The sequence below is a fragment of the Argopecten irradians genome, chromosome 7 (genome assembly GCF_041381155.1).
Source record: "Argopecten irradians isolate NY chromosome 7, Ai_NY, whole genome shotgun sequence".
In the NCBI taxonomy this organism is placed as follows: Eukaryota; Metazoa; Mollusca; class Bivalvia; order Pectinida; family Pectinidae; genus Argopecten; species Argopecten irradians.
The window spans coordinates 24,240,573-24,266,619 of record NC_091140.1 but is presented as its reverse complement, the minus strand read 5'-3'; the positions used below and the strand labels follow the sequence as shown (position 1 = coordinate 24,266,619).

The 26,047-nt window shown below is 34.5% G+C and overlaps 1 protein-coding gene across 3 annotated transcripts; it reads right to left on the bottom strand.

Moving 5' to 3' along the window:
* Positions 1 to 5: 5 nt before the first annotated feature.
* On the bottom strand, positions 6 to 25,551 carry LOC138327926 (cingulin-like). 3 transcript variants are annotated; one of them, XR_011209134.1, is made up of 15 exons: positions 25,414 to 25,551; positions 25,096 to 25,146; positions 24,468 to 24,542; positions 24,197 to 24,332; positions 23,458 to 23,619; positions 21,752 to 21,781; positions 15,757 to 15,909; positions 12,626 to 12,679; positions 10,779 to 10,829; positions 10,360 to 10,413; positions 9,547 to 9,748; positions 9,262 to 9,354; positions 8,249 to 8,347; positions 2,635 to 7,466; positions 6 to 1,761 (listed from the first exon to the last, which is right to left on the bottom strand). XR_011209134.1 is itself a non-coding variant. In XM_069274393.1 (14 exons), the coding sequence occupies exons 4-14, from the start codon at positions 24,262 to 24,264 to the stop codon at positions 7,188 to 7,190; spliced, it is 1,245 nt and encodes a 414-aa protein (XP_069130494.1). In that variant the 5' UTR covers positions 24,265 to 24,332; positions 24,468 to 24,542; positions 25,096 to 25,146; positions 25,414 to 25,551; the 3' UTR covers positions 6 to 7,187. The 3 variants fall into 3 exon arrangements, 2 of the variants coding, with proteins under 2 accessions (XP_069130494.1, XP_069130495.1); XM_069274393.1 differs by having other exon boundaries at positions 6 to 7,466; XM_069274394.1 differs by lacking the exon at positions 24,468 to 24,542 and having other exon boundaries at positions 6 to 7,466.
* Between the last annotated feature and the right edge of the window lie 496 nt (positions 25,552 to 26,047).

Sequence of the window (26,047 nt, the reverse complement as noted above, 5' to 3'; positions counted from 1 at the left end):
GGCTTCAACGCTAAATCTACAGAAATATATTTAGCAATAAACATTGTAAATATAAAAATACAAATGTCTGTCACCTCTGAAACAATAAGAAAGCATTTTAAAATCAGAATTTGTAAACATGAATGTGTATACTTTTGTCAAAGTATCGATTGTGTAGAAGGGATGTACGTATCTGTTATTGTTTTTACTAGTCGCCAAAATGTGTTTGTACCTTTGAGGACCCGGATGTAAACTTTCTGCGACGTCACGCCATCTTTTCTGAAATCTCCTATTACAAATGCAACAATTTAATACTTAGTTTTAAAAGAAATGATGGATTTGGGGGCCGAAAAGGACCCAAACAAAACATAGTCCTTTGTTATTGTTTTCATTCTTTATTTATTTTGCAAGGATTGTAGATAGCCCTAAGGTCACAAGAAACTCTCCATAGCACATATGATAAAAGCATTATATTGAATATAATACAGTAGAATAGTACTCTCCTCTCTCTCTCCATCCTCCTCCCCCTCTCTCTCTCCCTCTCTCTCACTCACACAAATATTTCCAGAAGGTGGGAAATAGGAATAGAAATAAAATATAAAGGGGCAGTGCTGGTGACAGGTTTGGGGGTTTTCAATGTCGATGTTATATTCTCTCATAAATGAGAGAAATGTCTAAATATTAAGGGGATTATACACAGAAGTCACAATATTTGTTCAGAAAATTAACGTCTGATGAGGGAACTAAGGCGCCATTATTGATCTACAATAAATATTTTTCTCTGTCCTGTGAAAGAGTAGATGTTACTCGATAAAAAGAGGGTTTATTCCTAATGTGAAGATTGTTCCAGTCTCTAATGGAAGGAGGGTATCACGTTTTATTTAAAATAGCATATTGAGGTCTGTTAAGGACAGTGAGTAACTGATAAACTCTTTTTGTGTAGACGTTCTCTGCAAAGGTTTACTAAATTATATCAGTTATATTTATGTGGTTAATTATGTGAATAAACCCTTAACACTAAGTAAATCTACATTCGAGTTTAAAACATGATACGGGGATGGGGTTATTTAGGGAAGCTAGCCGAGCGCTGGCCTGGCCGGCTATCTTGTTACCGGTCGTATCATTTTAGATTTATTATTATTTATCGTCAAAATAACGCGACACATTTGTATGTCAAGTTTTATGATAATAGTAAAGCAGAGTCATATATTACTATTTAAAAGTGAAAGGAAAATTGAAAAAGGATGTACAATGAACCGTTTTGTTTACAATTTAACTAATCTTTTGAACAATAGCAGATATATGCGTAAGTTTCTAGATAATGATAGGCTAATTTGGTTAAAAATAATATAACTTTAAATGTAAATGTAATATATGAGGAAATACTCTATACCATTGGTCAGTTACGTTTAGCTAAAGAGAAGAATCGTCAGGGATTTAACCATTAGAGATATGTAAAAACACCTAATGTATATTACACACCAATGTATGTAAAAAAATAGCTACCATTTCTTATATTTCACTTATTCTATTTATTTTCGTTTTGAAAAGAAAATAGATAAAAAATAAACTATGAATATGAATATTTAAAATGTCTAAGTCCGCATGGTTATCCACAATTAATACACTGTGGTCTAGTCTACGGAATGTCAACAACGTGCCTGTAAAAATACTAACCTGTTTTCTTTTCTTTTGGTGAGTGTACCCCCCATTGCCTAGATATCAGTGGCTGTGTATGATCTTGGCTTTGTTTCAACCACTTGTCGCCATTCACATGATCATCTACCAAAACCACAAACATTTGTTAACTGTAATTCCAAGATATTGCAGAAAATTGTTATATCGTATCATTAAAGTGACGTTCGCATCTGATTGGTTATTAAAATGGCATAACGTCATTATACCAAAATTGATACTGTACCCAAATTGATACCCTAATTGAAAAAATGCCTAAAACATTTGTTTTGTTAAAGTTTTCCTCATTTCTCAGTGGTGATACCAAAGATACATCATTTATTGATAATTATGCATCGTTTTATGCAACTATTTCTGGTATTTTCTCTGAAACATAACTTTGAGATTGATAATTCTGTCTGAAACGTATTAACCCTAAAAATGTGGCTGTGCGGCAATTACTATTTCTACTATAATAGTGTTTTTTTCAAAGCGTAAGGCCTCCCCAAAGAAAATTTTATTGAATAAGATATAAACACTTAACAAAATAGAAAAAAAATATTGTTTCCTTGCATTATTTATTTATTTAATCACATGCAAATTTCTCTTTGTATAGCGTTATTTCTTCTCCTTTATTTTTACTAAAACTGTTACTAGATTCAAGTATCTTTTAACTTCATTGATCAATAATCATGTTTGTAGTTTTCTACATTGATTTTTTTACAATCATTAAAAATAAATGTATGAATTGACCATAAGTGGTCCTATGACATATATATAGGCTTAGGTGTATGCCAAAGAAAACTGAATTTAAATCATTGAAATATCACACAAGTCGTTACGTGGTCTTACGGGAGTACTGAATTAGCGCAGGTACTGTTGTAAAAACACTTGTACAATTTTTACAGTAAAATGTAACTGTATTCAGTGTAACTCCGTATGATAAACGCAACTACATCCCCTTTTAAAATAAGTCCTTACCTTATGTAATAAACATCCCAGTAAAAACAGCAGCACACCTGTCCTACATACCAGGTCTCCTGTACTTGTTTAGCATGATATTTTTCTCGGAAGTAAATCCAGATAAGAGTTCTATATTTAACGTCGGTTCTGAGTAACCAACTTCACAAAAGGCAACAATCATATCACAATGGGTCGATACGGGGTACGAGTACAAGTTAGTTAAATATCGGATTGAATACAGTCCTCTATCTACCTATATATTACAATTACGTATTTACAATACAATAGAGGCACGACTGAAATACTCCTATTGTAATGCGATAGTCATCGTTTTCGGTTCAACAATTTATCATTGTCAATTATAATGTTTTTAATACAAAATAAAGGGTAATCGTTCCCCAAGTAAGTTCTTCTGTATACCGTTTTCTACACTAGTCCATTGTTTCTCTTCATATATTTATTCATTCCAGAGGGTTATGGTATTCTGTGTATCAGTAGTACACACTAACAACCATGACTATAAGCTTTATATCAAAGAATAAAACGATTGATAATGGACCAAGATGGCTTATATAACAGTGCACTTAGACTCCGTGAAAAATGACATGCGATTTCATTAAATTATTAAAGTTATATGTGTCGTAACTTGGCTAAACCATCAGGGGTGATGAAATAAGCTGTGAAAATCATTCAAATGGACAGAAAAAGTATGTAAGATGCCTTACAAATATTAGTTACAACACAGAATTTATACACTGTAAAATTCTTGTTTTTAATATGCCTTAAATTGTGTGTTTAAATTTGCAAACACTTGCATAAATCACTCTGCAATACCAATAAAAACTTAAGAAATGTGAAATGAAATTGTAGACTACGACATGTTTAAACTACTAGATATGGTTTAAAATACACATCCCGGTCAAACGACTCTCAACACTGTTATTTTGTCCTATACGTTTAATGTATTTTTTCCTTCTTTGTTTTACTATATATGACGATTTGATTTTATTCTCGATAAAACAACAGGACAATGAAAAGATTTGTAGAATACATAAGAAACAATTACAGTGCTTTAAGACTGTTGACGGAAACATAGGTATACTATGTGTCCAGCATTATTATCATTTGTCATTTTCATCACGCGTGGCTAAGAATTATCCGTGCGACTCAAGTGACCGGATCACACACTAGCTGTACTACCAGTACCGCCCGTTAAATTGTGCAAACGAAGTAGAATATCAACGTTTTGATCAGAAAATAAATTAAAAAAATAAATAAAAATAGTTAATCCATATATTGGATTTTTTTTCAAATACACCAACAGTAATCATAGAATGAACAGTTTTCATTATATGTTTTATGTTGACTTAAAGAAGAGATTGGCGGACCCATTTTGAACCTCTTCAGGTATTACAGACTATTCAACTATCCAACTGTTGGAGAGATGTGTGGATAGGAATTAGGTACACATGTAAAGGGTAAAATTCTTGCTTTTGTTATGGTTGAATAAGCACACAGGTAAATTATATATACACGTGCTATGAATTTGTCAGCGTACAATTACATGACCTTCATATCAACGTTATAGCTTCGTTTGATAGCTGTGATAATGATAATGATATTTTCATTACACCAAAAAATTCCAATTATGCACCTCCGAAATTGATACAGACACTGTTGTGGAAAACATTTTGGATCAGGAATCTTATGCATTGCCTGAAGTACCTGACTTAAAAATTCTATTTTAAGCTATATCTCGGACGATAAACTAATCAACTCTACTGACAAAATTTTGATGGAATCCCGCGAAAATGATTTATTACCAAAGCAACAAAAGCGTTTTATAAAGCCTATAACAGATGATGAAAGTGAAAACCTTTCTAGAACTAGATTTGCAAAAAACTGACGCAAAATCAAAATGGGCTGTCAATCTGTTCAACAACTGGATAGATTTAGGAAAGCTAATTCTGAAAGGGATGACATAAGACAACTTCACGGATAATTGCTATCCATGGATCCCGAAATCTTGGATTATTTTTAAGAAGCATTTTTCTTCGAATTCCGTAAACAAAATCGAGATGAATGGCGAGGTAATCCTCTTTACGAAATTAGCATTGCTATTCAGCATTACCTACGTGAAAATGGCACGTAAGGAATTTTGTTACATGACAAAACTTATTGGGAATAGAGCTTTGTCAATACAGATTCGAAAGTATTGGATATGACCATGCTTCTATAGCCGAACAATGATGCATTTTGTCATTCAAGTAACCAGATATGTCTGGTGTGACAAACAATAAATAATATTTTTTCTTTTATATCAAAGTACCAACGTCAAGTTCTTTTACCTATACTAAACCCGTCTAGAAAAAAGAAACAATTTAAATTAACAGTGTACAAAATGTAACGTTATGTATCTTATTTTCGAAATAAGAATTCGAACAACCTCTCTCTAGTTTTTTCTTCGAACTTATGAAAACGCCGCAGTAAAATGCATACCATTCCCTATAAACCTGCATGCAAGCGGCGACCTACTGACAGAAATTCTATTCATTGAAATGAATAAATATCGAATTGGGTAACGAAGAAAAAAATAACCAACTCCTTTTATTATACTGTTTGTTTTTGTTCACATTTAGTTGTGCTTGGTGATATCCGAAATGGTGTTATTATCACATCTATTATTGGGCCTTTATGGGTATTATAAACTGATCGCCAGGTGTACATGTAATATAGCCGCGCCTCGTGCTCGCAAATTGGACTTGTTTCTATTATATAACAGAAAATGCAAAGTCACGAGCGCATTGATTGACAGCTGGCGATCCGTCAATTGTGCAATGAATGTTGGCGGTTCGATTGTAAAACATAATGATGTGTACACAAGATTAATATTTATGACTATAACTTCAGCCTGTTTACTTATAACATGGAATAGAATGTGTGTAAAGCTGTCACATACGTATGTTGGTGTAATCAAATTGTAATTGACAAGTAAGTATCAATTCTAGGTAGGATTGATTTATATAAGCAGTAATTTCCTATACTGATGAATCATAGAAGAGCTATCAACATGTTGTTAATCACCAAAAACTACCAACATTGTGATAATTACAATACTTACAGTCCATAGGTTTTAATTTTAACAAGGGCTCATAATCAATTTTGTCATAATATATACATGCACAGTGCACTAAAACGAGTATATACGGTCAAACTAAGACGCCAAGCTGTGGTTTACATTTACATTTCTCATTTTTACAGCGGCATTAGTACATGTTTTATCAAGTGACCTCTTCATATCTGTTCTCGTGTAAACTTAGATACGCATAAAAAAGACCAATTAAAGTCCATACATTCTGTGTTCTGCCAATCCATGTACATGTTTGTCTGTGCCTTTGAATGAATTTCACATCTCAATTCATCAAACTTTTTCAAAAGATTACTACAAAAAATAAATATGTTAAATTTATTACTCATTTGTGGCATATTTCGCTTTAATATTTACACACATACATGTATCTTCAATTTGTGTACTTTAGACACGTACTTATTTTGGCAGAACTAAATTTTAGTGCAGTTTGATTTTGAAATAATTAGTGCGGTCATGAATTCGCGTATTCGTATTATTGCTATACTAGCGGTATACAAAAAGGTCAATTAGCACCATCAGATTGTAGCGCGAAAAGTGCTAAAATATATAACCGCTGAAATACATACAATATGTACAATGTATGCTTACAGTATATGGGTATGGTTACATTTCCTTGTCACTAAATTAACTAACCAAGTGTATGTGAAGTCTATCAAACATCCATAACGTGACAATTATGACGTCAATGATGTTGACTTTTAAAAGCCAGCTGATCAAATGCCAGTTTAATCTTATGGACTAAATTATCGTTAGTTTTACACGTAATTGCTTAAATTACAGAGACCTCCAAAGAAGCGTGCAATATGAAGATTGTCTGCAAAGCTCTAGCATCTACTACATGTAGTTCACAGACCTTACACAGTAGATAAAGATGCCTTGAACGTTTATATTCCAGTACATCATATGCATACAAAAATATCCTATGTGTCTTATTACTACTACCGTATTCGCTGTAATTAGCGCCCAGAGCGCTTAAATTCTTATAACAAAGGGGGAGCGGGCACTTATTATTGAACCGAAATGTAAGTTGTGGACAAAAATCTGTTAGAGTAAACTTGCATATGCCTTTAATCCTTTGGGACGCAATATCATGTAATGATTCACATGTAAAAGACTCACAAGTACATGTAATATGGGATGCAATGCTGATGTTAGAGGCATCACAAGTTGTGAAACACTTGTTAAATGAGATTGAGATGGGGGCGTTTATATACAACTTCAACTCTTCTTCCGAAAAGGGGAGGGGCGCTCATAGGTGGAGGGGAGCTAATTACGGCGAATAAGGTATGTAATTATAGAAATTTTGAGGAAATGTTTTTTTAACAAATCGCGTACCTGACGAGGACACAACACTCGATATACAAAAATGTATCTTTGCGCTGGTGAAACCTCTAAAGCATTTGGTTACACTACGTTTGATTTATTTGTAGAGCTGGTAGACTCCTTTTGCCAGAAGATCGCCACCTTCCTGGCGAAGGAGACAAGGCCAAACAACGAAGCTAACTTTTGTACCACTCTGTGTATAGGTTTTGAACATATCGTTTGGAGAATCGTCTTTCTTTAACTCCCAGAACATATGTAATGGAGGGTCTTGTAATGCCATTTCCCAGGAGAGTCGCGTACATGCTTCTATGTATGTGTCCAGCTCTTGTAATAACTCCTCATCTAGGCGTCTATTCTCGATCAGTGCTGTCTTCACCTTGTTGAAACAAAACAAGAATCTCGAGTATATCTGATTAATATAATTTAATTTGAGGGGCATTTTCGAATAAATTTTTTGCCAACTGTTTAATGGCTTAGATATCAAAGCACAACAACATAATTTGATTTATTGTCAAAAATAAGTAAGAGCACGAATTAATCTAACAAGCCTAGTTTTTACCTCACGGAATTTGAATTATAAGCACTATTTCAAATACCTTTTGGGTTTATGAAGTCTAGGCAAAAATGGAAGGACATTATGTTTATAGAAGCTTTGTCCTTCAGGCTTTGTCTATGACTTCATCAATCCAAAAGACAATAACGCTTAAATATTTATGTTCATATGAAATTGCATTGGGGAATACATTACAACAGATGAAAAGTGAACAAATCATCTGGCTACAGTTGTTATCTTAGGACAGGGCCTAGTATGTATGTCAAAATGATAGCGAAACCGTAAAATCTAATCAATTGCAATATCAAGTGTTAGGTATAGACCTATGTGTATCATGGTAACTGTATTCACGCTTGTTGAGAAAACTATGTTATATATCAGAAAGTGATAACCATAAACACTCTGATCAACATCAGCCATGTTGAATTTATTCCAGAAACTCTGAGCTTTAAATATGTTTGATAGCACGAAATCAAATTAGTAAAAAAGACCTCAAATATTGTGTCAAAGTTGTCTTTAATAATCAAAATGCGTATCATGATTATATTTGAATTATAAACCACTAATCTCGTCTCATTAAACATTTCATGTGTATATAGAAATACCTTTTCAACTATCCTTTCTGACGACTCTTTAGAAGCTATCCGCCTAAGATTCTTTAAATCCTTCAGTTCTGTTTCCTGGAATCCGATCTCTTTGAGTGTCTTAAAGAGAACATTTAACTACATACAACTTACCGATTATAATATAAAGTATGTCACTTCATTTATATTTTTAGTTTGATACAATTACTTAAATGTTTTTAAAAACTGCTAGAATATGCATAAAGGAGTAGATATGATAGGACCAGTATTTGGCCTTAATTTTTCAGGCCGAAAAATTTAACTCTGATCCACATAAATTTCACATCAATAAATACTCTCATACTTGCCATTCATCAAAACATAACTTTTTATAACCATGTACACGATGTGCTCCACCTATGATGTCATCAAATTAATGATTTTCCTCTTCTCGCCAAATGTTGCTTGAAATTCATCATCTTTAGGTTAGAAAAGGCTTGAAATGGATTTGGCCGTCATCTTGGAGCAACTTTATATTTTGCATATATATGCGTAAATACACGATACACAACGTGTGAAAATCTCTTTTTGCTCCACGAAGGCGGCCACATTCATTTTTAGAGAAAACCACTCAAAAAGTATGATTTTTCAAGGAAACTGCGTGTTGATGAAGTCATAGTGAACATAATTGGCACATGTGGGATATTTTCGGGATGTAATAAGTTAACAAATTTATTCAACAGTTATATGGCAAAATATGTTGTTCTTTACTGGAGAATTAATTTTGGGGCCATATTCCAGTCTTAACGTACCTTCTCCTTTGCATAATTATGAAAACACACATATATATATATATATACATGATTATTTTATCGTTATCTTTTCATGACACTTAATGTCACATTATTATGCTCATTTTCAGATAAAGACATGATTGACATTACAAATTACTAATATAATTAAAAAATAGAAATGAAATGCAGAATTGCATATAATTTATGCCTTTTCCAGTACCTTACAAAATGTAATTTGCAGAAAAGTGACGTAATTCTTACTCTATGTGCGTTCTCTGTCTTCGTCATGGTAAGAGCCCTACTCAGACGTTTCAACTGTTCATCAGAGTGTTTCGTACATTCTTTATAACATTCCTGGAATTTAAAACAGTGATAACACAGTACGTTATCTTACAATTTCCTGCTAGACAATTTATAATTTTTAAATATAGTTTTAGCCTTGAGACCGATCGAAGATATTAAAAGATAATGATGAATTAGTTGTTTTATTTAACGATTTATTCAACTCGGGTAGCTTACCACAAGTAGTAGAACCTGTATACTCACGGTTAAAATTTGAAGCAGACGTTTTATAGATGACTCTTCGCTGTGGCTGAACTTCTCTGTCAATATTACAAATGCATTGGTCCACTCATTATCACTGAGCTCACTGTATCGTTCCGCAAGTTTTATGGGTCTGTTTGGATCGTTGAGGTCTGTTATATTAGGATTTCCTTCAGTCATTTTTGCACCAGCAACTTTGCTTAACCTTTATAGATACATAATTAAACAATGGCTGTGACGATTCCGTTTATCTTCAATACAATAAAATTAGACTACATATGCATGTTTATGAACAAGGAATACAATATAAAACATTTGAGACAGAATGTTTTAATCAGCAATAGACGTGACTGCAGTTGTTTATCAAAATTTTATTTGTATTCAATAAAATACAATAAGACTATGTTTATAAGTGTGCAAATATGCAACAAAAGGGGTTTTTTTTATAGGTAAAGTATCTTCAGGAAAGATGATGCTGTCGAAAATGACAAAGTGCTTTGTATTAATTTCAAAAATACATTCAAATGTATACCCACAATAAGAGTTTCTAAATCAATAAATATTACAAAAAATAATGTATAATTAACATTTGTGAAAATGTAGCCCCTTCATCACAGTTGAGATCGCAGAGCAAATTATATCTAAAACAGTACTTTATATTACAATTAAAAGCCTCTATAAAGCAGCACGTTAGATATGAATTATCCTCCTCCTCTACAGATTTGTTATGGAGAACGGGAAACAAAATAAATATATGTGAGGTGAGTGTGTGTATGTATGTGTATGTGGCGGGGGTGTGGTTTATGACCAAAGTACCTCAGGCGTAAATTGTCCGCTTCTTCCCTGGCAATTTTCAGCTCATAATCCATCCTGGAATATTTATTAACGAACATAAGAAAGTCTACTGCCAGTTACATATGTTTTCGTCTCCAATACCAATGTAACTGACAGGGAATTAATTGTCACATATTTTAGCACGTTAATAATCAAATATGTCGTTAACAGATATTTCATATACGTCGACGTGTCTATATTTTAACTATAGTCACTGTAAACCTCATTGCTCATTAAACAATTACCTATAAGTTTTATAAGGGCATTAGGAAACGAAAGATTGAGATTGAGTACATGTGATTTGCACCATTAGTAAGATTTCGTGCTACAGTAATGTTTAATTCAACATAGAAAGTATATGAACAGGAAATGATAGAATGTATTTAACTGCAATAGCTTACCTTCTACGTTCAGTGTCAAGTTCATCCATGACTTCTTTTTCTCTGACAGACCTGTTAAATTATTTTAAAAAACCATATATAACGCACATGAATGGAAGTACACAATGTACGCTCTTATCAATTGACTGCACTATGTGCCTTACTAGAGCAGACAATTATTGACAAATTCTATAAAGCATCCGCGATATTCCACTTCACTATCCTAATATCCATCCCTGGACTATATCATAGCATTACTAGGACATTTCCGGAGAAAAGCAATGAACTATCACAGACCAATAAAACTTTCCTTAGAGTTTGACGATTGAATTACGCTCACAGACTACCATTGCTCGATTCTGATCAAATAATCAAACTTCATATCTCATCTGTTGTCGCAGACTGAGCCTTCAGGTTTGCTATGACATACTCAATGATAGATATAACGATAGTGAGTGTAATCCCTGGAGTATCAAGGATGAAAATCGATGTCATACTCATTAATTGATATATATCATTAAAAACAAATATATTTATTTATCCTATCATAAAAGCTCGTTTCGCATCATTTAAAGTTTTAATAGTAACACTATTTATAAAAATAAATATGAAAATTGATTGTATGTTTTATTGAATGAAAACAATGAATTTATTAATTTTTTGACTCTTCTTTAACTCTGTCCAATTTAACCTCCAATTCTTCCTTCTGTCTGGTAACAACATCGTTTTCTTTCTTTAGTTTTTCCATATATTCATCATTCCTGATATACAAAAGGAATCGCAACATATGTGCGCATGTTGCCATGCAATAAGATATTTAGAGTTATCAAGTCTATGACATGTATTTATGATATAATTAGCTTGTGACATCGTTAGTTAACAATGAAATAAACATCTAAAGGTTCATGGTTTTGATGGAGAAATCGAATATGTGACAATAATGATGGAACAATTCGAAACTTGATATCTTCATAAGCTCTTGTCTTTAATTCTTCAAATCATTCAGGTTCGATGTGCGTGACTTAAGGATGACAATACATTAATTTGGATTACTATTTAATAGCTTCCTCAATTTAGATTACTCACACTTCAATTACTTCCTCTTTTTCTTTTACAAGATTTTCAAATGTTGATTCTCTGAGATATGAAATAGTTATTATTTTATTAATGTTTGAGCACTATATCACCGTAATCTGATTGTTTGTGGTATCTTGATTTTATGACAAACACTGCATAAACTATTTTATTGCACTATAAATGATTTTACACTTCACTCGTTTAGGTCAGTATATCATAACATGGACAGATGTTACACGAAGAGTGATTGTTGGATATGAAATTAATTTCATACGAGTGAGATAAGTTTTAAACGAAATAAGAGTAGGAAAACAAGTCCATATCCAATAACCCTGAGTGATGTTACCTGTTTCTACAACAATTAAAGATTTGCCGACATATTCAAATAAGGTGTAGTAATATTTTCATAAGAAGATATGTACTCATTGATGTTAAAACATGTCACTGTATAAAGAATGTATTGATAAAAATCATTTTAATTTAACTATTCAATATATTCTTACTTTCTTACCGTCTCATCAATTATATTTCTATAGTGCTTGAATAAAACTCATCGTCGAATAACATGCGAGAATTTTTACGGTGACATCTACTCCCAGTAAAATCAACATCAAAGCATTGTTTCCAAGTTCAAGCCCGTCAATCTGACACAATCACCTGTAGAGTCCTTGTGCAGCTACATTACACTGACCAAATACAAAACCCAGCACACCTATGCAATGACCTGAGAGTGCAATGATACGGCGTATTGTGGTAGAAATAGTAAATCAACATTGGCTTTAGAGACATACCTCGATTCCATATCTGTAACTTTTGTCTTGAGGTTTTCACATGTTTCTATTTGACTGTAACATGTAAATAAAAGATAATGAAAAGAAATGATTTTCAGATACATTGATACTGTGAACTAGTTAATAATTCAGTGCGATTGTATTTCACATATTTCGCGGGCAAGCAGAAAATGGCTAAAATAAATCGCCACTACAAAACGTGAGGCAGAAACACTTTTAAACCATATGAATCTTAATCGTGAAATCAAGCCGCCAAGAAAAATTAGTGAGGAATTGATACGCGAAAATAGATTGTTTACAGTATGCTTTCATGTTTTATTATACCTCAAGTGAAATTCCTGCATTCTGTTTGGTCGAGATATATTTGGCATTTTACACTGTCACATGGTAGCTAGCATTCGAACAATAGGAGACAATAGCCAAATCTTGCTTGAAGGTGTTTATTAATACTTTTTGCCAAATTAGTCAGTTCATCGATATCGTTTTTTCAAATTAAGTCTGGATCTTTCCGTTTACACCTTTTAAGTCTACTGTGCAAACGCTATATGTTGGTTTTCATTTTCCCATCGGTGTTTAGGTGAACAGAAGACATACGATTACAAGCGTCAACTGGACTAAATCAAAATTCATTGAGATTTCCATAAACGTAAAGATTATAACAAATCCATGAGACAAGACCCGAATAATTTTACTGAATGCTTCTTGTGAAAAGTCGAAAAGTTTTCGAATTTTGCTAAAACAAGTAAAATGTTTGAATAGATTGCAAATACTTGAAAACTAGTTTTGTTCCTATACTTTTGGTATAATAAAATAAATACAACCTGTATTAGAGGATGATAGTGCCTTGTGTCTTCCTCTAATGCAGGTTGTATTTATATAATACACTCAGCGATTTCTAAATATGTCAGTATTGTTCATCAATATGTGTTACTTCTAATTGCATCAAATCCGTGTAAATCACAGAAAATTCAAAGAAAAATGTGCAAAAGAACTCCGACAGATTTCTAAAAATAATCCTAAACTGTTCTGGAATACTCTAAATAAAAATTCACAGTGTAAGAAAAAAACTGGCGAAATTCCAATAGATACTCTATTTCAGCATTTTAAAGAATTAAACGAAAACCAGACTTTCGATGATAATGAAAATGACGTAACTAATCAAAATAATGACGTCTTCCCCGAAGAGAATGACGCTATACTTAATAGTATGATATCGGAAGATGAACTTAAAAATGCTATTAAACAGCTGAAAAATAGTAAAGCGCCTGGTGTAGACAACATTTTAAATGAATATATCAAATTTTCGTCTCCGGAATTAATGTCAATGTATTGTAAATTATTTAATATTATATTTGAAACTGGTTTAATACCAGAAAGTTGGACAATCGGCGTGATCATACCCATTTATAAAAGTAAATGAAATCCTGATGACCCCGATAATTACAGAGCCATTACTTTGATAAGCTGTTTAGGAAAACTATTTACACGTATAATTAATAACAGACTTAACAAATACTCCGATACTGTTAGTTTACTATCTAAAAATCAAGCAGGGTTTCGGAAAAACCACTCAACCATGGACAACATTTTTATTTTGCATACTTTAATATCTCTTTATACATCAAGTGGTAAAAAAAATTATTACACATTCGTTGATTTTCGTAAGGCGTTCGATACTATCTGGCGAACAGGACTTTGGAAGAAAATGATTAAAAGTGGTATAAAGGGTAAATGTTTCAAAATAATATACAATATGTACGATAATATCAAATCCTGTGTGAAATTCCATTCGGAAACCACCGACTTTTTCCTTTGCCAAGTTGGGGGTACGCCAAGGTGAAAATCTCTCTCCATTTTTGTTTTCTATATTTCTTAATGATCTGGAGGAATTTTTGATATCTAAAGGTAGTACTTCTCTCCAAAATCTTAATGAGATTATAACCAGAGAATTACGTATTTTATAAAAGTATTTGTACTATTATATGCTGATGATACTGTTATTTTTGCGGAAAGTGTTGAAGGTATGCATGCTGCACTGAATAATTTCAGCGAATATTGTAAAGTGTGGAAGCTAGAAGTAAATGTTAATAAAACTAAAGTAATGATATTTAGCAAGAGAAAGTGTAGACGACAAAACAACTTTATACTCGATAATGAAATATTGGAAATTGTAGACTGCTTTACATATCTCGGAATTACTTTTAAATTTAACGGAAATTTTGTAGCGGCTGGACAGAAGCTTATAGAACAGGCACAAAAATCTATATTTTCAATTTTTAAAAAAATCCGAAATCAGGCAATACCAGTAGATCTACAACTTAAGCTATTTGACTCATTAGTTGAACCGATTCTGTTATATGGGTCAGAAATCTGGGGTTACGAAGACTTAAAGATTTTAGAACAAACCCACCTAAATTTTGCAAAAGAATTTTAAATGTTAGGGCTAGCTATGTTACCTATGAATGCAAATTTTTATAAGCATTAAGTTGCAAAACGTCTACGTGACGCTTTTATACAAAAATGGTTCGCAGACATAGAATCCTCGTCCAAAAGTCTGTTTTATTCAAAATTTAAAAAAGAATTTATTTTCGAAAGTTATTTAACAAAGTTATCGGAACAAAACAGAATTACTATTACAAAATTTCTTACCTCAAATATAAAATTCCCTATTGAAACTGGACGATGGCTCGGTATCCCAAAAGAAAATAGAATATGTAATTTATGTCAAGTTGATATCGGAGATGAATTTCACTATCTTTTCAAATGTCAAAAAAGGGAAATTAAAGCTATTAGAGAAACATATTTTGCTCAGTACTACACCAAATATCCTACTTTTTTTTAAAATTAGAACGTCTATTGAATATCTGCAGTATTCAAGTTTTAAACAAATTCGCAATTTTTCTAGGAAAGATAATGAAATTACTTTAAACATTATACTATTATAACTCTATGTATTTTTATATCTTGTACATGTATATTTTGTGTCCATCTTGTCATGTATATGTCTATGTATATCATTATGTCCTCATGTAACACATTTTCATGTGTCTGAGAGTAACAAATAAAATCTTGAATTAAAACCAATAGTACATATCAGAGATAAATAGTAACTATAATGAATGCCAGTTTACCATTTCAGGATATCTTTAAACTTCTCTAATCCACTCCTTTCTTCCTCAGATAGACAGTCCGGGATGTCAATGTCTACCTGCAGTTGATGGTCTTCATAGTCTTTTAGAACTTGTATGTACCAGTCATTACGAACCTTATCGACCTGTATATATCTAAACATAGAGATGTTATCTTTAGTGAAATACGTTGATATCAAATCAATTCTAAATTGAAATTATCAAAACTTCGTGAGTCAAGGGTGTTCGGTACGATACTCTCCCTTCAACAGGGACAGTGTCGTACTAAATACCTTTTGGTAGCGAAGTTGATGTAATCAATTCATTATAAACTATGTCATGTGTGGTGTTATGTCATGTGTGGTGTTGTGTCATGTGTGGTGTTATGTCATGTGTGGTGGTATGTCATGTGTGGTGGTATGTCATGTGTGGTGGTATGTCATGTGTGGTGGTATGTCATGTGTGGTGTTATGTCATGTGTGGTGTTATGTCATGTGTGGTGTTATGTCATGTGTGGTGTTATGTCATGTGTGGTGGTATGTCATGTGTGGTGGTATGTCATGTGTGGTGGTATGTCATGTGTGGTGGTATGTCATGTGTGGTGGTATGTCATGTGTGGTGGTATGCCATGTGTGGTGTTATGTCATGTGTGGTGTTATGTCATGTGTGGTGTTATGTCATGCGTGATGGTATGTCATGTGTGGTGTTATGTCATGTGTGGTGTTATGTCATGTGTGGTGGTATGGTATGTCATGTGTGGTGGTATGCCATGTGTGGTGTTATTGTCATGTGTGGTGTTATGTCATGTGTGGTGTTATGTCATGCGTGGTGGTATGTCATGTGTGGTGTTATGTCATGTGTGGTGGTATGTCATGTGTGGTGTTATGTCATGTGTGGTGTTATGCCATGTGTGGTGTTATGTCATGTGTGGTGTTATGTCATGTGTGGTGGTATGTCATGTGTGGTGGTATGTCATGTGTGGTGTTATGTCATGTGTGGTGGTATGTCATGTGTGGTGTTATGTCATGTGTGGTGTTATGTCATGTGTGGTGTTATGTCATGTGTGGTGTTATGTCATGTGTGGTGTTATGTCATGTGGGGTGGTATGTCATGTGTGGTGTATGTCATGTCATGCATGTGTGGTGTTATGTATGCATGTGTGGTGTATGCCATGTGTGGTGTTATGTCATGTGTGGTGGTATGTCATGTGTGGTGGTATGCCATGTGTGGTGTTATGTCATGTGTGGTGGTATGTCATGTGTGGTGTTATGTCATGTGTGGTGGTATGTCATGTGTGGTGTTATGTCATGTGTGGTGGTATGTCATGTGTGGTGTTATGTCATGTGTGGTGTTATGCCATGTGTGGTGTTATGTCATGTGTGGTGGTATGTCATGTGTGTTGGTATGTCATATGTGGTGTTATGTCATGTGTGGTGTTATGTCATGCGTGGTGGTATGCCATGCGTGGTGTTATGTCATGTGTGGTGGTATGTCATGTGTTGTGGTATGCCATGTGTGGTGTTATGTCATGTGTGGTGTTATGTCATGTGTGGTGGTATGCCATGTGTGGTGGTATGTCATGTGTGGTGGTATGTCATGCGTGGTGTTATGTCATGTTTGGTATTATGTCATGTGTGGTGAAATATCTACTGTTAGTTAATGTTATGTGTGGTGTTATGTTATTGTGATGTTATCTTTAGTGAAATACATTGATATTAAATCAATTCTAAATTGAAACAAAATCAAATATGTTATGTTTTAATCTGCTGATATTATCACAACTTCGTGAGTCAAGTAGTGTATGTGTTCGTACGATACTCTCCCTTCAACGGGGACAGTGCCGTACTGAATACCTTTGGTAGCGAAGTTGATATAATCAATTCCTTATAAACTATGTCATGTGCGGTGTTATGTCATGTGTGGTGGTATGTCATGTGTGGTGGTATGTCATGTGTGCTGTTATGTCATGTGTTGAGTTATGTCATGTGTGGTGTTATGCCATGTGTGGTGTTATGTCATGTGTGGTGGTATGTCATGTGTGGTGGTATGTCATGTGTGGTGGTATGTCATGTGTGCTGTTATGTCATGTGTGGTGGTATGCCATCCATGTGTGGTGTTATGTCATGTGTGGTGGTATGTCATGTGTGTTGGTATCATGTGTGGTGTAATGTCATGTGTGGTGGTATGTCATGTGTGTGGTTATTATGTGTGGAGTTATGTCATGTGTGGTTATGTTGTCATGTGTGGTGTATGTCATGTGTGTGTTATGTCATGTGTGGTGTTATGTCATGTGTGTGTTATGTCATGTGTGGTGTTATGTCATGTGTGGTGTTATGTCATGTGTGGTGTTATGTCATGTGTGGTGTATGTCCTTGTGGTGTTATGTCATGTGTGGTGTTATGTCATGTGTGGTGTTATGTATGTGTGGTGTTTTGTTGTGTGGTGTTATGTCATTGTGGTGTTATGTCATGTGTGGTGTTAATGTCATGTGTGGCGTCATGCATGTGTGGTGTTATGTCATGTGTGGTGTTATGTCATGTGTGGGTTATGTCATGTGTGGTGTTGTGTCATGTGTGGTGTATGTCATGTCATGTGTGGTGTTATGTCATGTGTGGTGTATTTATGTGTGTGTGTGTATTGTTGGTATGTCATGTGTGGTGTTATGTCATGTGTGGTGTTATGTCATGTGTGGTGTTATGTCATGTGTGGTGTTATGTCATGTGTGGTGTTATGTCATGTGTGGTGTTATGTCATGTGTGGTGGTATGTCATGTGTGGTGTTATGTCATGTGTGGAGTTATGTCATGTGTGGTGTTATGTCATGTGTGGTGTTATGTCATGTGTGGTGTTATGTCATGTGTGGTGTTATGTCATGTGTGGTGGTATGTCATGTGTGGTGTTATGTCATGTGTGGTGTTATGTCATGTGTGGTGTTATGTCATGTGTGGTGTTATGTCATGTGTGGAGTTATGTCATGTGTGGTGTTATGTCATGTGTGGTGTTATGTCATGTGTGGCGTTATGTCATGTGTGGTGTTATGTCATGTGTGGTTTATGTCATGTGTGGTGTTATGTCATGTGTGGTGTTATGTCATGTGTGGTGTTATGTCATGTGTGGTGTTATGTCATGTGTGGTGTTATGTCATGTGTGGTGTTATGTCATGTGTGGTGTTATGTCATGTGTGGTGTTATGTCATGTGTGGTGTTATGTCATGTGTGGTGTTATGCCATGTGTGGTGGTATGTCATGTGTGGTGTTATGTCATGTGTGGTGTTATGTCATGTGTGGTGTTATGTCATGTGTGGTGTTATGTCATGTGTGGTGTTATGTCATGTGTGGTGTTATGTCATGTGTGGTGTTATGTCATGTGTGGTGTTATGTCATGTGTGGTGTTATGTCATGTGTGGTGTTATGTCATGTGTGGTGTTATGTCATGTGTGGTGTTATGTCATGTGTGGTGTTATGTCATGTGTGGTGTTATGTCATGTGTGGTGTTATGTCATGTGGTTAGTCAGTGTTGTTATGTCATGTGTGTGTTATGTCATGTGTGGTGTTATGTCATGTGTGGTGTATGTCATGTGTGGTGTTATGTCATGTGTGGTGTTATGTCATGTGTGGTGTTATGTCATGTGTGGTGTATGTGTCATGTGTGGTGTTATGTCATGTGGGATTATGTCATGTGTGGTGTTATGTCATGTGTGGTGTTATGTTATTGTGGTGTTATGTCATGTGTGGTGGTATGTCATGTGTGGTGTTATGTCATGTGTGGTGTTATGTTATATGTGGTGTTATGTCATGTGTGGTGTATGTCATGTGTGGTGGTGTGTATGTCATGTGTGGTGTTATGTCATGTGTGGTGTATGTCATGTGTGGTGTTATGTCAGTGTGGTGTTATGTCATGTGTGGTGTTATGTCATGTGTGGTGGTATGTCATGTGTGGTGTTATGTCATGTGTGGTGGTATGTCATGTGTGGTGTTATGTCATGTGTGGAGTTATGTCATGTGTGGTGTTTGTCATGTGTGGTGTTATGTCATGTGTGTGTTATGTCATTGTTATGCATGTGTGGTGTATGTCATGTGTGGTGTTATGTCATGTGGGTTATGTCATGTGTGGTGTATGTATGTGTGGCGTTATGTTATGTGTTGTGTTATATCATGTGTGGTGTTATGTCATGTGTGGTGGTATGTCATGTGCGGTGTTATGCCATGTTTGGTGGTATGTCATGTGTGGTGTTATGTCATGTGTGGTGTTATGTCATGTGTGGTGTAATGTCATGTATGATGTTATGTCATGTTTGGTGTTATGTCATGTGTGGTGTAATGCCATGTGTGGCGTTATGTCATGTGTGGTGTTGTGTCATGTGTGGTGTAATGTCATGTATAATGTTATGTCATGTGTGCTGTTATGTCATGTGTGGTAGTATGTCATGTGTGGAATTATGTCATTTGTGGAGTTATGTCACGTGTGGTGGTATTTCATGTGTCGAATGGTGTTATGTCATGTGTGGTGTTATGTCATGTGTGGTGTTATGTCATGTGTGGTGTTATGTCATGTGTGGTGGTATGTCATGTTTGGTGGTATGTCATGTGTGGTGTTATGCCATGTGTGGTGTTATGCCATGTGTGGTGGTATGTCATGTGTGGTGTTATGTCATGTGTGGTGTTATGTCATGTGTGGTGTTATGTCATGTGTGGTGTTATGTCATGTGTGGTGTTATGTCATGTGTGGTGTTATGTCATGTGTGTGGTGTTATGTCATGTGTGGTGTTATGTCATGTGTGGTGTTATGTCATGTGTGGTGTAATGTCATGTGTGGTGTAATGTCATGTGTTGCGTCATATCATGTGTTGCGTCATGTCATGTGTTGCGTCATGTCATGCATGGTGTAATGTCATGTATGATGTTATGTCATGTGTGGTGGTATATCATGTGTGGAGTTATGTCATGTGTGGAGTTATGGCATTTGTGGTGGTATGTCACGTGTGGTGTTATTTCATGTGTGATGGTATGTCATGTGTGTCGTTATGTCATATGTGTTGGTATTTTATGTGTGTTGGTATGTCATTTGTGGTGGTATGTCATGTGTGGTGTTATGTCATGTGTGGAGTTATGTCATGTGTGGAGTTATGTCATGTGTGGTGTTATGTCATGTGTGGTGTTATGTCATGTGTGGTGTTATGTCATGTGTGGTGTTATGTCATGTGTGGTGTTATGTCATGTGTGGTGTTATGTCATGTGTGGTGTTATGTCATGTGTGGTGGTATGTCATGTGTGGCGTTATGTCATGTGTGGTGGTATGTCATGTGTGGTGTTATGTCATGTGTGGTGTTATGTCATGTGTGGTGTTATTTCATGTGTGGTGTATGTCATGTGTGTCGTTATGCATTGTGGTGGTATTTTATGTGTGTTGGTATGTCATGTGTGATGTTATGTCATGTGTGGTGCTATGTCATTTGTGGAGTTATGTCATATTTGGGAGTTATGTCATGTGTGGAGTTATGTCATGTGTGGAGTTATGTCATGTGTGGAGTTATGTCATGTGTGGAGTTATGTCATGTGTGGAGTTATGTCATGCGTGGTGTTATGTCATGTGTGGAGTTATGTCATGTGTGGAGTTATGTCATGTGTGGAGATATGTCATGCGTGGTGTTATGTCATGTGTGGAGTTATGTCATGTGTGGAGTTATGTCATGTGTGGAGTTATGTCATGTGTGGAGATATGTCATGCGTGGTGTTATGTCATGTGTGGAGTTATGTCATGTGTGGAGTTATGTCATGTGTGGAGATATGTCATGCGTGGTGTTATGTCATGTGTGGAGTTATGTCATGTGTGGTGATATGTCATGCGTGGTGTTATGTCATGTTTGGTGATATGTCTACTGTTGATTTATACCATGTGTTGTTATGTTTACTGTGCATTTATGCCCATTGCGGAGTTATATCCATTGTCTAATATTTTTTTATGTTTTTTTTTTAATTTAAATTAAGCCTAACACTTACTTATCCAACTGGTCTTGTATTTTTTTCTCGCTGAAACATAAACGTCAGATAGTTAAAGTTTCTGTATTCCTTGCGATTGGCCTCATTTCAAATCTGTCAATTTCTCTGCAATAATTAATCCAGATCGTTCCAATGGTAAACGTGTACAACTAGACAATTTACTCCCTCCTCTAACACAGTAATAGTTTCTAGTGTGAATAGCGTTCTTGTATAGGTAAGTACAGTATATCATATTACAACTACTATAGAAAAGTTCTTAGGCGACTAATATCTTCACCAATCAAAGGAAATACGACTCCCTAAACTTAAGCACCAAGATAAATCATATCACTGTTAATCGTAATGTTCTAACTAATTTCTGTAATATCTACCAATTTCCATAGATACAAACGTAAATGAATAAACATAATATGAACATAGTAAACGTACTTGTACACTACTTGGCTTACTATTATTAAATGTGTATACGAGTTACTTCCCCTTACTTACAGGTTTGGTGACTTAAGCTGTTACTAGCATTCAAATGGACTAACAAGCATGAATGATGCCTCATAAAGCAGAATTTTCGCACTGAAAGAATCTTCTTCTTATGCCTTATGTATGTTTAGATGGAATTATAACTGCAGAAATCACTTTATAATTATTAATAACACTGTAGAAATGTGTAATGAAAGTGTACACCACAAATTAAAATGGCTTGTGGTCTGACAGTACGTACACATTTCACTCCAGTGTAGATGTAAATACACTGATTTGGCAGTACTGAAAAAAATCACTTGTAAAGTTAAATCTAAGGCATAATAAGTATTGAAATTCTCAAAATGTTGGTAATTCTGGGTGTCGAATAGAATATTCAAAGCTGTTTTTGATTCAGAAAGTTTGGAAATTACGGCACATATACCTACATGACATATAACCCATATATTTGAGTTAAATCATATAAAAATACTTATGATGAACGTCAATAAAAATTTTGAAGAACAATATTCTCACTAGTTGCATTAAGTTTTGATTTTTCGTTTATTTTATTGTGGAAATATGTATGTCATACATAAATTGTATTCACATATGAAGCAAAAGAAGCTTCCCTGAGTTTAACAGTCTGGGCATCATTCGACTTCTTCCTCTCTTACAATAATTTGTAATTGCATATTTTTTCACATGAAATATGTTGTGAAAATGTATATAATGAACAGTTGCATAATCTTTATATCATAAAGTAAAGTAATTTCTTTATTACCTACGGGTGTAATACTGGCTGGTCTAGGGCATTACACTCATGCCGCCTGGGGATGTCGTGACATCACGGCGTCAACAAAATTTCTATTTCCTCGGTAATTTTTTTTAAAAATTCACAAACCTGACTGGTTTTACTATAAAAGATGCAAACAACGGTATTTTTGTTGAAAATATCACGTAATTTTTCATGTATGAAAATTTGCCTTTCAGCCGTGGATTTCTTCGAATTTTCTTCAAAATGACGGGATATTATAGTTGTACATTTTTAAAATTGCATTAAAACGTCGATGTATGAAAGAAAAATACTCTTTCATAAGTGGATATGAAGGATAGGGATATTCTACCCTCGGCATCACAAATTGTTGCATTACCCTCGGCAAGCCTCGGGTTTTACTACATTTTGTGACCCTCGGGTAGAATATCTCTATTCTTCATATCCAAATATGACAGAGTCTTATATTACAAACCTTTTACGGAGTTCCGTGATCTGTGTCTGTTCTTGCTCATGTTCTTCATCACACGCTTCGTGGTTTTTAGTTGGCGATATTTCAGACTTGCCCTTGTTGAGTTCCTCTGTGTTCCTTTCAACACCTTCTTCTGGTCCATCATCAATGTCCGCGTCATGTTTTCTAAATCAATTTTGAAATATGACAATTTATATAAACATTATATATTAAACCAAAATATTGACGCTTTGTTACTACACTTGTTATATTGTTGACAAAATATAAGAAATAAACTGTTGCTTTGGAGACAGAAATGTGGAAATAAAAGGAAGCAAAAAGTAACCACAGCCTTATAAAGTCCAATATACCAGCACATTGGCGTGCAATAACATGTAATAAATGGAGTAACTAAATATGGTTCTTATATATTTTGTGTTAATTTATGACTAGCAAACAAACAAAAGACTAGCACATATTTGATAGTTTTATAATGCATTGTTTTGGTACACGTTGTAAACATTGGTAAGCAACATGTCGATTTAGAGATAAGTTGGTATAGCCTGTTACAATTAGGCCCACCTTTTGACGATTGTAACGTCATAATGTGACGTGATTTGGTGACGTCATAGTCGCAGGATGTTAGGACTATCGTATTCGACTCACGCCGGTTTAGTAGTTCGTATTTAATCACTAGGCAGATGTGATTAAAAATTATTTCAATTAGAGTACACGAGGTTAAGCTAAAACAAATACGCCATACCTTTGGTTAGATTGCGTCTCAGGGGGAGACTCTACCATCTTAATGTCTGTTGTTTTGGTATTTTCCATATCTTAAATGATTTCCTTGTCTCGTTGATCAGTTGTCTTTTGCGTTTGGAATGCAGATTGGTTTGTCTCTAGATTATTAGAAACATAAATCAGAACATTGCACAAAAATGTTATCGCTCAGAAACTCATAACTTCCAGGGTTACCGATATCGTGTAATATGATGGTAGAAATTGACAGAATCGATCTTGGTAGATTAAATTACCTAATTTAGTTGCCTTTTTCGATCATGCTGTAGGACATTAGGCACATTTCTAGCATCCTTCCATCACTTAAATTACTGAAAAAATCGGCAATAAACTTGATTAGATGCTTAGTTGAAAGACGATACCTTACGATGAATATTACCTACATGCATTATATCCAGGCCACCTTGCCTGTATGAAAAATATTTTGTTTATCAATAAGTGGCTGTAAAATGGTCTCCTTTTAATAGATATCATCGCTAATCATTTGAATCATCATTTAACGATTTTGCTAAAATAAATCAATTCAACACACATATATTTATATATTTCGAAACAGATAAAACATCTTTGTATCATCATTTTTCGGCATTTTTAGTTGTTATTTTTTATCTTAAGGAAAATTGCAAAATTTCCGTTTGTTTAAATTTAAACTAAAATTTATTCTAAATGATCTTCCACGAAAATCTATTGTCCATCACTATGTTTTGAAGGGTTGGGAAAATATCTCGATTTGACCCCTCTCCTATATCCTGCATCTGTTTAAACCGGTATTTAATCATATTTGTCCGTTTCTAAAAAATCCTTCAATTTGATCTCGCTTGTAAAATTAAATGATTAATTATTTCAGGTGGCATTTTTACTTACTTTATCCATCTTTGTGCACATTGTTTCCGCAACAGTTTCTTTTCGTTGATACTACAATATACAATAGTATCGGTGTGTTTTAAAATAAAGCACGTTGTTGATATGTTTAAAAGGAAGTTAAATTGCATACCGTACCACTACACACATGGGATATGCAGGGGCTTGTTTTCTAAAGAAATATACTTCCTGTTTGGTGTGACTGCTAAACAATTGAACAAGCAAAACAGTGATTTTTTGCATAATTGAATAATTCGAACCCTTTTCTACATCAGAAGTTATGCCTTATCAGTAGATACAATACTTAAAATAACTGCTTACCTTACAAGTAATAAAAACTATGTAAAAGGCCTCCTAGTAAAACACAGCAACACACCGATCCTACACACCAGGTACTTGTCGATACTAGTCTTTAATAATCTTTTCTCGGAAGGATTAATAATAGTTCTTTATTTAACGTGGTTCCGAGTAACTTAATTCAGTGGAAGCATCATATAACATTTGTTAGTACGTTTATACGAATGTAGAATGAAGGTTAATATATGGTTTAGATAAACTCCCATCTATCTAAGCATGTGTGTAAATCAGTTCAGTATTTAAAGCCCCATTATGTTATTGTAATTTTGTGACTGTAAATAAACTGTTGTCTACTAATAGTGTGTAGAACTTTGTAATGTTGTATATGGATAGTGTGTAGAACCTTGTAATGTTGTCTACGAATAGTGTGTAGAACCTTGTAATATTGTCTACGGATGGTGTGTAGAACCTTGTAATGTTGTCTACGGTTAGTGTGTAGAACCTTGTAATATTGTCTACGGTTAGTGTGTAGAACTTTGTAATGTTATATACGGATAGTGTGTAGAACCTGGTAATGTTGTCCACGGATAGTGTGTAGAACCTTGTAATATTGTCTACGGATAGTGTGTAGAACCTTGTAATGTTGTCTACGGATAGT

Bases quoted from the DNA above. Each gene is read 5' to 3' on its own strand.
- LOC138327926 (XM_069274393.1), bottom strand. From the start codon at position 24,264: ATGGAAAATACCAAAACAACAGACATTAAGATGGTAGAGTCTCCCCCT. The intron at 23,620-24,196 runs GTATGGCGTATT...AAATTGATTTAG, and splicing joins GAGACGCAATCTAACCAAAG to AAAACATGACGCGGACATTG. The intron at 9,749-10,359 runs GTACTTTGGTCA...GTATCTATAAAG, and splicing joins GCGGACAATTTACGCCTGAG to GTTAAGCAAAGTTGCTGGTG.